At 56.8% G+C, this 11,035-nt stretch overlaps 1 protein-coding gene across 1 annotated transcript in view; it reads right to left on the minus strand.

Moving 5' to 3' along the window:
* RYR1 (ryanodine receptor 1) overlaps positions 1-11,035 on the minus strand; it is a 118,707-nt gene that overhangs the window by 46,033 nt on the left and 61,639 nt on the right. The window contains exons 64-74 of the mRNA XM_040445607.1: positions 10,148-10,229; positions 9,476-9,606; positions 8,922-9,254; positions 7,872-8,112; positions 5,172-5,259; positions 5,000-5,092; positions 4,253-4,267; positions 2,877-3,047; positions 1,275-1,334; positions 851-988; positions 191-303 (exon numbers count right to left, since the gene is read on the minus strand). Of these exons, the coding sequence (XP_040301541.1) occupies positions 191-303; positions 851-988; positions 1,275-1,334; positions 2,877-3,047; positions 4,253-4,267; positions 5,000-5,092; positions 5,172-5,259; positions 7,872-8,112; positions 8,922-9,254; positions 9,476-9,606; positions 10,148-10,229 (1,465 nt within the window). The remainder of the gene's footprint in view (positions 1-190; positions 304-850; positions 989-1,274; positions 1,335-2,876; positions 3,048-4,252; positions 4,268-4,999; positions 5,093-5,171; positions 5,260-7,871; positions 8,113-8,921; positions 9,255-9,475; positions 9,607-10,147; positions 10,230-11,035) is intronic.

An 11,035-nucleotide genomic window follows, 5' to 3' on the forward strand; every position in this document is an offset into this window, starting at 1 on the left:
GGGGGGGGGAGGGGAGGAGGTGTGTGGCATCACTGAGACCATCCCCGCTCCACGCCTCCTCTGTCCTTCCACACATCTACCTTCCCAACCATTCCCCAACGCCCCATCGAGTCGGCATTCTGTCCGCCCGCCTCCTCAGCCAGCCCTTCTCCACCGCCCCTCAAGCTTCCTTCTACCCTGGGGGTCTTACGTGGGCAGGTTGTACAGGGGGGTCATGCGGAAACAGGCAACGACCGCCCTCCGGCGCTGCTTGGACAAGAGCTTGTGCCACACGGCCTTCTTGGATTTGTAAGGGTGCTCGATCTGGGGGGGCGGGGGGGGGGGCGCGGGCGGCAATCTGTCATGTCCCCGCCTCTACCCCGATCTGATTCCTACCCCAGACCCCCTGGGTGAAACTGCCCATCTATGCCCAGGCCCAAATTCAGGTCCAACTCACAGGGCTGTAGGAACTCCCCGGCCGTACCAAGAGAGTCAAGGTTCGAACCTGGGCTTTGCTTCCAGACCAAAATGTCTGTCCTAGGCCCGCCCACAGGCCCAGGGTCACTACCCAGGCCCGTCACCATCCAGAGACCCACCCACGGTCCTGCCCAGAGTCAAGGCGTCTTCACCAGGCCCCACTCTAGACCCCGAATTCTGACCCTGACCCCGCCCCTAGGCCCGAGATCTAAGCACCAGGTCCTTCCCCTGGGGTTCCCAAATTCCCTTCTAAAGCCTCGCATTTAACTCCAGGCTCCGCCCAGAGACCCAAGGTTCACCCTCAGACCCCGCCCACAGATTCAAGGCCCGCCCCTTGCCCCGCCCAGAGACCCCAGCTCCCCGCCCCCTCCCAAGACCCTTCCAGCCCAGCCACCTGCTCCAGATGGTAGAGCACCGCAGACACCTCCTGGACCCTGCGCACGATCTTCTCGGGGTCGTCGGCGTCCTCCTCACGGCCCGGGAGGCCCCGGTACAGGGCCATCTGCCAGCGCAAAGAAGGGGAGCCTTCCACCTGACGGGAGGGAAGAACGGCGGCCGGCGTGAGGGTCCCTCCCCCTGCTGGCTCCCGGGTCCCCAGCCGGGCTCGTCTGAGGGCCCCTCCGCTCGCTTGAGGTGGGCTTCTCTGGCTGCCCCGCCCCCCTTTCGGTGCCGTGACCATTCATTCTGACCATTCATTCGGTGGGTGAGTACACGTTAAGGTCCTTCTCACCCTGCCTGGTACAGAGTAAGTATACTTGGCTTATTATTGTTGCTACTGTCCTAACGTGCCCCTTTTGGTTGCAGATTAAGGAGGGTACCTTTCCCTGAAGGTGAAGGTTGTTCTGCAGATATTCCCGGACCTCCTCATCTGTGTCTTTCTGGGGAGACATGGCCAGACTGGGTCACTCTGATGGCCCAGCATCCTCCTTAACCCACATCCCTTTCCCTTCCAGGCCCATCATCCCAGCAGCTGGCGAGAGGCTTGTGGGGAGGGGGGCATCTGGGAGAAACTGAAAGGGTCCGATGGTCAGGAATTGTCAGAAGGGAGTCCTAGAGGCCACAGATGCACGTTGAAGAGACAGTAAGGATTAGAAGGGCCTTGTGGGGATGCGAGTGGAGGTAGGGAGTGATGAGAGAATGTCCTCAAAGGTCAACTGAGGCCACCGAGGGATTATTGGAGGTCAGAGGAGGGTCAAAGTGGGGCTGCGAGATGGGCAGGGAGTTTTTGAAGATCAAAGGAGGTGGGGGGGGGAGTATAAGGGAGACAACAAGATCAGCAGAGGTCATGAGGGATCAGGCAGATCAACCAAGTCACCAGTAGGGTTTTCATGGAGGCCAAAGAAGGGTCAGCGGGGGGGATTCCCAGAGAAGAGGGGCCCTCAAAGACCAAGTTGAGGGGTCAGAGGGGCCCTGGAGGGCTCCGTGGGTTCTTGGCAAGACTCAGCAGGTCCTAGGAGTAGACTGAGGTCCTGAAGGGAGGAGACTTTAGGGCTCCAGGAAAGAGGGTGTTTGTGATACCAGGGGGAGTCAGGGGTCTTCGAGGCCCCAGAGGAGTTAATAGGTTGTCAGGGTGTTTAGCAGAGTCCTGGGGAGACTCAAGGGGTCTTGGGCAGGGTCCTGGAAGGACTTCTCAGGATCCCTGAGGCTGGTAAGGATGGGGGATGCTATTCCATACTAAGGGTACATGGGATCCTGAGAGTCCTCCTTGGAGCCTCAGGGGGTTCAGAGAGTGGGATCAGTTGATCTCAGGAATCCTGATACATCACAGTTTTGGGTGTGGTTCTGGGGAAGGAGCCATTAGGATCCTGGGGGATACTTAAGATCAGAGTGCTCACTGGAACCCTGAGAGTCAACAGAGCCCAGAGGGCAGGGTCAGCAGGGTCCTGAGGGAAAGAGCTGGTGAGCTGGAGAGCTCAGTGTGGACCCAGAGGTTCAGGGGAGGGCCGGTGGGATCATGGAGGACTCAATGGGTCCCAATGGGAGGTCCGGGTGGAGGACTCAGAGGCGTCTCAGGGGGGCTCATGGTGTCTCTGGTGGGGCCTTCAGGGTCCTAACGGGTTAGGCATGGTTCTGGGGGAGGGTGTTCAGGAGGGTCCTTGAAGGCTCAATATGGTCCTTGGATCCCAGGGGTCTTAATGATATTCCTGGGTTTCGATGGGGTTCCAATTAGGATCCTTAGGTCCCAGGGCTTTGCCCAGTATCCTAAGGTATTGGGCAGAGCCCTGGATTCTCAGCAACCTAGGGGAAGGTTCAGGGCATCCCAGGGGATCCCATGAGTCCTCAGTGTCCTGGAGAAAGATTCATTAGGGTCCCAAGAGAGGACTCCCAATGGGATCCTGGGGGTTCAGTAGGGTCCTGGGGGCTTGGTGGGGTGCTGAGCAGGGTGCTGGCAGGTTCCCGTAACGGGGCTGTGCAGGCACCAGGGCGTAGCGGTTCTTGGCCTGCACGATGAGCTCCTGGTCAGTGGGCGCACACATGTTCAGGCCGATGGGCAGCATCTTCTTGAGCGTGGCCACAATCAGTGACGTCTGCACAGAGTACCGGTCCCCTCGGCGCTTCTTCTTCGTGCGTTCCTGGTCCGAGCCACCTGACTGTGGGGACATGGGGCTCAGCACCAGCCCGACTAGCAGCCCGGCCCCAGGCCCCAGGCCCCAGGCCTCAGCCCCAACCTGTGCCATTGTCCACGGCCTGGGCTCCAGCCCGCAGCCTGGGTGCCGGGCATCCCCTCCCCCATCTGAGAGCCCGCATCCATTTCCACCCCAGACCTTGCTGATCTTTCACTTCAGGCCCCCAGCCCTCACCCCAGACCCTCCCAGACCGAGCCTCTGTCCCCAGTTCCCAATCTCTATCCCAAATTCCAGATTTCCCCAAATTCTGGGCCTTTCCCAACCTCTGGCAGTCTTCTCCCAGAATCCCCTAACAACTTTCAGTACGGCACCTCCCCTCCCCCACAACATGCGCAACCCTACACTTGATATCCCAAGAGTGAGGTCCCCAGAATGAAATAAAGATGCAGAACCGTAAAGAGTCTCAAGAGACAAAAGAAGTTGGGAGAAAAAGAGAGACACTGAGAGACTCAGGCAGACAAGGAGACAGGAAGACAGAAGATGTAAGAGAGATCCAGAGAGGTCTGGAAGCAGAAACACGGGGCACAGAGTCCCACAGCCGTGTTCTGGAGCCTTGGGTGCGGACCCAGGGCCAGGGCCACCCCAGTCATGCCAACGAGAAGCCCCAGTGACAAGCTTCGGCCGGAGCCACATTCACTCCGGCTCGCAATACGGAGCACGGCCTGTGTGTGAGGCAGACACTGCTGAGACCACATGCAGAGCCCCGGGGCCCCGGGGGCCACCGGCCAGATGCCGTCCGAGGCTCAGAAAATAAGCCACTTGACTAAGGTCGCACAGCCAACTGCCAAGGGTCAGGATTTGAACCCAAGTCTGCCTGGTTCCGGAGCCCAAGCCTTAAGCCCAACCGTGCGCGTGCCTTTCCCACCCCATTCCCATTCCCCTTGACCTCAGACCACAATGCTTCGCTGCTTTGAGGAAAGCTGAGAGATTTTTTTTTTTTAACAAAAGTTAAAAAAAAAAGTTAAATTGGCAAAAGCTGAGCGTTGGGAAGGGAATGTGTAGTTGGGAGTGGGGATGGGGGAGAGAAGAAGGATGGGGGCTGAGAGCCAAGGGCGAGGGGCGGGGAACAGGGGCAGGAATTTTCTGGAGGGGATGCAGAAGCCAGGGTGTGGGGGAGAAGAGGGAATTAAGCCAAGAGGCATGCGGAAGGTCCCAGACGTGGGGCTGACCTGTACATCTCCCGCCTGCTTCGTCAGGGTGCAGACAAAGACAAGAAGGGTTACCCCGGCCCCTCAGAGAACCCTAGGCCCAACTTCAAGTGGGCCCCACCCCAGCCCCCTTGCCCCAGCCCGACACACAGCCCCTAGCTGGGCATTTCCAGACCCTGAGTGGAAATGGGCGGGTGGGTTTGGTCTGTAGGCCCCTGGAGAGGGCAGTGCTGAGAAGTTAAGGGTAGAGGAGAGGGGGCATATGGGATAATGAGGAGATGGGAGAGGAAGATATTGGGGTGAGGGAGGGAATGGAGGAGGGGAAAGTGGGAGGAGAGGGGAGGAAGGAGGAGAGAAAGGATGAGATGGGGAGGAGGCAGAGGAGGGAGATGGAGAGGAAGGAGGAGAGGAGAGAGGGGGGGAGGGTGATGGGGAGGGAGAGGAAGGGCATGGGGAAGAGGGAGAGGAAGGGCATGGGGAAGAGGGAGAGGAGAGATAGGGAGGAGGGGGATGGGAGGAGGGGGATAGGGAGTGAGATGAGGAGGAGGGAGATGGGGAGGAGGGAGGAGATGGAGGAAGAAGAGAGAAATGGGGGGAAGGGAAAAGACAGAGGAGGAGGGAGGAGATGAGGCGGGGGAGATGGGGTGCTGTGGTGGCTGCGGGAACGTGGCCAGGGCAGGGAAGGCTAGCTGGTGAAGAGGTCAGGTGGGAAGGCCTGGAGGGTGCTCCCGCCCTCCCTGCTACGTGCTCTCAGAGCAAAGCACCCACCTTGGCCATTTTGCTCTTGTTGTCAGCGGTCAGAAATGACATGTTGTTGATCTCATTCTGGACCACAAAGTTCTGCTCCTCACGCTTAAAGTTCTGGTGGGGGAGGCAGTGTCAGGATCAGACGGGGCAGTGAGGGTCATGGGAAGGAGGGCCAGGGAGGACGGGGACTCACGTGGGACTTGGACCAGTAGATGAAGATCTCGCCCACCATCCTGAACAGCTCCTCGGCGCTGGGGTTGGGCTCCGTCAGCCAGTGCGCCCTGGGTGGGCAGGGAAGGGGCCGGTGAGGGATGGGGGCAGGGACCCCCAGGAGAGGACGCCCCACAGAGAGCTCTCAGGGGAGGGGATGGGGGGGGACCTGGAGATTCCAACGGGAGGGATGGGATGGAGTTTTCTAGGGTAAGCTGGCCATTCAGATGATCTAAACATCTTACCCATTCCTTTAAAAAAAGGAAGTCCTTTTTTCTATCTCTAACCTTTTTATTGAAGTATAACATAAAGTGTCAGCTTGATGGTTATCACAAAGTGAACACACTGTTGTAACCACCACCCAAGTCAAAAAATAGGGGCGCCTGGGTGGCTCAGTCGGTTAAGCGTCCGACCTCAGCTGGGGTCATGATCTTGCAGTTTGTGAGATCGAGCTCCAAGTCGGGCTCTGTGCTGACAGCTCGGAGCCTGGAGCCTGCTTCGCATTCTGTGTCTCCCTCTCTCTCTCTCTGCCCCTCCCCTGCTTGTGCTCTCTCTCAAAAATAATAAACACTAAAGAAAAATATACGGGAATGCAAGCTGGTACAGCTACTCTGGAAAACAGTATGGAGGTTCCTCAAAAAACTAAAAAGAGAACTACCCTTGACCCCGCAATGGCACTACTAGGCATTTATCCACGGGATACAGGTGTGCTGTTTCGAAGGGACACATGCACCCCCATGTTTATAGCAGCACTATCGACAGTAGCCAAAGTATGGAAAGAGCCCAAATGTCCATCAACTGATGAATGGATAAAGAAGATGTGGTGTATATATATATATATATATATATATATATATATATATATACACACAATGGAGTATTACTTGGCAATCAAAAAGAATGAAATCTTGCCATTTGCAACGACGTGGATGGAACTGGAGGGTATTATGGTAAGTGAAATTAGTCAGAGAAAGACAAAAATCATATGACTTCACTCCTATGACGACTTTAAGAGACAAAACAGATGAACATAAGGGAAGGGAAACAAAAATAATATAAAAACAGGGAGGGGAACAAAACATAAGAGACTCATAAATATGGAGAACAAACTGAGGGTTACTGGAGGGGGTGTGGGAAGGGGGATGGGCTAAATGGGTAAGGGGCACTAAGGAATCTATTTCTGAAATCATTGTTGCACTGTATGCTAACTAATTTGGATGTAAATTTAAAAAAAAGAAATTTAAAAAAAAAAAGAAATAGAACATTTCCAGAATCCAGAAGTATCTTCACGCCCCTCCCAGCCACTCCTTTCTCCCTCATTTGGATGACCCTTATGCTGACCATGGATTATTTTTGTCTGCTCTTGAACGTTACATGAATAGATGTAATAGGTACTCTATTTTTATTTTTCCTGGCTTCCTTCGACCTGACATTTACGACATTCATCCACATCGTTGTATGCTGCAATAATTTGTTCATTTTAATTGCTGTGTAGTATTCCACGGTGGGAATGCACCACAATTTATTTGTTCAAACTCTCCGATGCGGTGCACGGACTCCTGGGAACCTACACTACAGTAATACGCCCCGTCGTGAGTGTGAAGAGGGGTGTGCATGGGTGTATACAACATTCCTACCAATGCTTCCCATTTCTGCTCCCGTGACAGGCACAGCTAATCAATCAGAGCCCCCTTTCTTACAAAGCCCTGATGCAACCCGAAAATCTTTTCAACCAGGATGGAACTAGGAGTTGAAACGTATTCACTATCCCTGGATTAGGCTGCCCTAGGAGTTAATAATTCTCCGAACTGTGCTTCTGATTTTAGGGAGATGTTAGCAATTGGTTGATACCTGTTCTTGCTTTTGACTTAAAAAAATTTTTTTTTTTTTTTTACTTTTTGAGAGAGAGAGAGCATGAGCGGGGCAGGGGGGTGCACAGAGAGAGGGGAACAGAGGATCAGAAGCAGGCTCCAGGCTCCGTGCTGTCAGCACAGAGCCTGACACGGGACTCGAACTCGTGAACCGTGAGATCATGACCTGAGCCAAAGTCGGACACTTTTAACTGACTGAGCCACCCGGGGGCCCCTGCTATTGACTTAAAAAAAATTTTTTTTTAATTTGAGAGAGAGAGAGAGAGAGCATGAGTGGGGGTGGGGGTGGGGGGCAGAGAGAGAGGGGGACAGAGGATCCGAAGCGGGCTCTGCACTGACAGCAGCGAACTGGATGCAGGGCTCGAACCCGCAAACTGCAAGATCACGACCTGAGCTGAAGTTGGACGCTCAGTGGGCTGAACCACCCAGGTGCTGCACCTGCTCTTGCTTCTCTTAAAGGCCTGTTTCTGAGGAAAGTCCGGCCAGATCTGGACCATCTTCGTTTCCCCTCAGTGACGGAGGAAGGCCTGACCATTGGCCTAACTGCGCGAATCAGCCCCATCCACCCAAGCCCGGGGGCGGCCTCGCGGGGGCTGGGTCTCAGGAGGTGTGAAGGAGAAGAAGGGGAGCAGACACCCGCGGGCTGGATTTTGTGGGGCCAGAGGCAATGGGGGGGGGTGGTCAGAAGGTTGGGGGGGGTGGGTGAGAGCTGGAAAAAGTTTATAGTAACTCAGAAGGTGACGGGTCAGATGGGGCTCCGGGAAGCCCAAGGTCAGGCTGAACGTGCACGGGGACGGCGGAGACTTGCTGACCTGTTGTTGTCCACGTAGCGGATGAGCAGCGGGTAGAGGGCGTACAGGTCCCGGCAGAGCACAGAGAACTCATCCCGCACCAGGAGCTCGCCCTCCTGGGCCTCCGCCTTGGCCTCCAGGCGCAGCTGCTCCTCCTCGGCCACCACCTTCCCCGCCCGCTTGCGCAGCCGCCCGATGGTGGGGATGAAGTGTGAATGCAGCAGCTCCGGCCGGGCCCGGCTCACGATGGGCTGGGCGAACACTGCGGGGGCGAGGCGGACGGAGGGTCACGCGCTGCCGGCCAGCCTCTAACTCCAGCACCTGACCTACGACCTTGGATCCCACGCCTGAGCTCGGGCCCTGACCTCTGACACGGCCCCTGACGCCTGGTCCCAATCACAGCCCTTGACCTGAACCTGTGATGCCAGCCACCTCTGACCCCCCCGTGACTGACTCATAACCTGATAGCTTACCTTGGGCTACGACCTCTCACCCTAATCTTTGACCTGTGACCTAGCCCCTACCCAAACTCTTACCTCACTGTGTGATTTCTGACTATGACCCCTGGTTTCTTACCCCAGCCTCTGACCTCTGACCCCGGCCTCTGAGCCCAGCCCCCAAGCTCTAGCTTGGCCCAGTTTCTGACACAGAACTTCTGAACCGGGAATCCCATCCCTTTAAAGGCCCATTTCTTGACCTCTGACCTACAAACCCCTCTGTATCAGGGCCCCTGATGCGTGACCTGGTTCTCTGACCCTCTGTATAAGGAACCCAGGCCTCTGACCCAATTCCTAACCCTCTCCAAGGCTCTAGCAATTCAGAATCCGGCCTGGAGGACTTCCAGGACCCATCCATCCACCCCAGGCCCTCAGAGCCCGAAATTCTGACCGCTTGTGATGACTCCTCGCCTTCTGAGCCTGAGAAAACCTGGACTCTGACTCCTGCCAACTCCCAGGAAAACACAGACCCCGGGGATCTCCCTCTCAGACCATGAGATCAAAAGGCCCGAGCCCCAGGACGCTTCGGCCCCAGTCCTCAGGAGCTTGGTGCCCCCCCCCCCCCCAGACCCACCGGCGAGCCGCTTCATCCACGACGCCTCGTCAATGCCCAGGTTGTTGACGATGATTCGCAGGATATTCCCCAGCAGGGAGTTGAGGTGGTCAGAGGTGACAGCTGTGCAGGGCGGGGGCGTCCCCGCGGGCAGGGCGGGCGGGGGGGCCTCGGGCCCACGCTCCCACCAGCGCGGCAGGTAGCTGCACAGCATGGGCAGCGTGATCTCGATGACGTGTGGCATCTCTGTATAGCGGGCCCCCGACTCGGCCAGCCCCCCGATGTCCGCCATGAGCCGCTCCAGCACCGGGATGTCAGGACACATCTCCTCCACGCTGTTGGGGAGCCCCAGGACTGGGGTGCACAGAGGGGTCAGGGCATTCCAACCCATCACTCCCAGACCTCGGCGTCCCCACCACACACCCAGGCCCTGACGGGCTCCAGAATCCTCCAGTCTGGAGTGCCCCCAACCTGGGGAATCCTCAGCCCTCGGAGCCCCCCCAAAGCGGGCCCTCCCCCGGGCCCGTGCTGGGTAGGACGTTTCCTCACACCCGCCCCAGCCCCACACCACTTACTGGCCCGCTCCCGGGGAGACTTGGTGGTGTACACGGAGCAGGCGTTATACTCGTTCAGCTGAGGCTCCAGGAACGCCACCGGCATGGCCGCTGCCAGGCGGGCCAGGCACTCCCCGAGGGCCGGCCGCAGCCTGGAAGAGGGGGCTGCTTAGCTCTGACACGCCCTCCGCCCGGTGCTGCGTCCCAGCCTCCGTCTCCACAGGAGTGTGTCTTCCCAGAACTCTCTGGAGCCCAGCCGTCCACCCAAAGCATGAACGTGGCCTTTTCCCTGGGTTCTCATGTGCCCTCTCGCTCTAACTGGTGATCCCAGCTCAGGAGAGCCCACCCACACGGGCACTGCCAGGGCCCCTCCTCGGTGCGCCCAGCGTGCTGTGACTCCTGTGTACCACCCTCCCTTCTGTGTGCCTCCTGCCGGGGCAAGCTTGCACCCAGGCAGGGAGCCACCTGCCATCCTGGCCAGCAGGCGCCTGGGGCCGATCGGGCTTCCTTCGCTGGCCTTCCCCCGAGTGCCCTCAAGTGGCCACCTCGGTGAACTGCAGCTGCCGCCGAGCATGTCCGTCGTGGAAGACTGCTCATTTCTGCTTTTCACCCACCCCCATCTTCTCCTGCTCCTTCCTTCCCCCATCCCCCCAGCACCCACCCCAGCCCCAAACTATGGCTCTCTCTCCTTACTTTTCCACGTAAGGGTTCCTGGTGGTTCCCAGAGAGTAGATACTGCACAGCGTTCGGTAGCAAGAGACCTGGACGTCATCCACTGAGGGAGAGACGGAGGGTGAGGGTGGGGGAAGCACCCACCATCCCCGTCCTCCCCCGCCCTCCTCCCTCACCTCCAAATACTGGGTAAGAGCTGGGCAGTCGAGAGCCAGCCTGCCATTTACCAGTTTTGTGACTTGAGCAAAGTGCCAGCACTCTCTTGGCCTCAGTTTCCCTATCTGTAAAATGGGGATACCTATAGTATCTTCCTCACGGGGTGGTTGTAAGGATCAAAAGATTAATGCTTGGAAACCAGTTGGAACAGGGCACACAACAGGCACTCCGTAAAGGCTGCTCTTTCCTTGGAGGGGAGTCACGGATCTCCTTGATGATAGCGATGGACACTCTCCAGAAAAATGCAAACATCCAACCCTGACGATAATTTTAGGTCATCCCCCTGCCGACCCCCGGAAGACCAGGTTAGGGACCTCAGCAACTTTACAAATGTCTCGAGAGAAAAAGAGGGCAAGGGGGCAGTTCTAGATCGAAGAGACACGTGGACATAACAACCAAACGCAAGGAGAAAAACCTGACTGGACTCTGAATTTTTTTTTTTTTTTTTAAATCAAAGACATTTTGAGAGTAATGAGGGAAATTCGAGCCCAGCCAGGTTAGGTGGTGATAATGATATTGTGATTACATGACAGACAGAAGGTTCTCATTCCAGGAGGTGCAGACTCAGTATTTAGGGATGAGGTGTCACGGTCTGTGGAACTCACATTCTGAAGTTCAACCAAAAGGTCTGCAAATACTTTTGCTCATAAAGTGAAAGGTTAAGCAAACGGGGCAAATTGTGAACAATTCTCT

Source organism: Herpailurus yagouaroundi, unplaced genomic scaffold (genome assembly GCF_014898765.1).
Source record: "Herpailurus yagouaroundi ecotype Mexico unplaced genomic scaffold, PumYag 194, whole genome shotgun sequence".
NCBI lineage: Eukaryota > Metazoa > Chordata > Mammalia > Carnivora > Felidae > Herpailurus > Herpailurus yagouaroundi.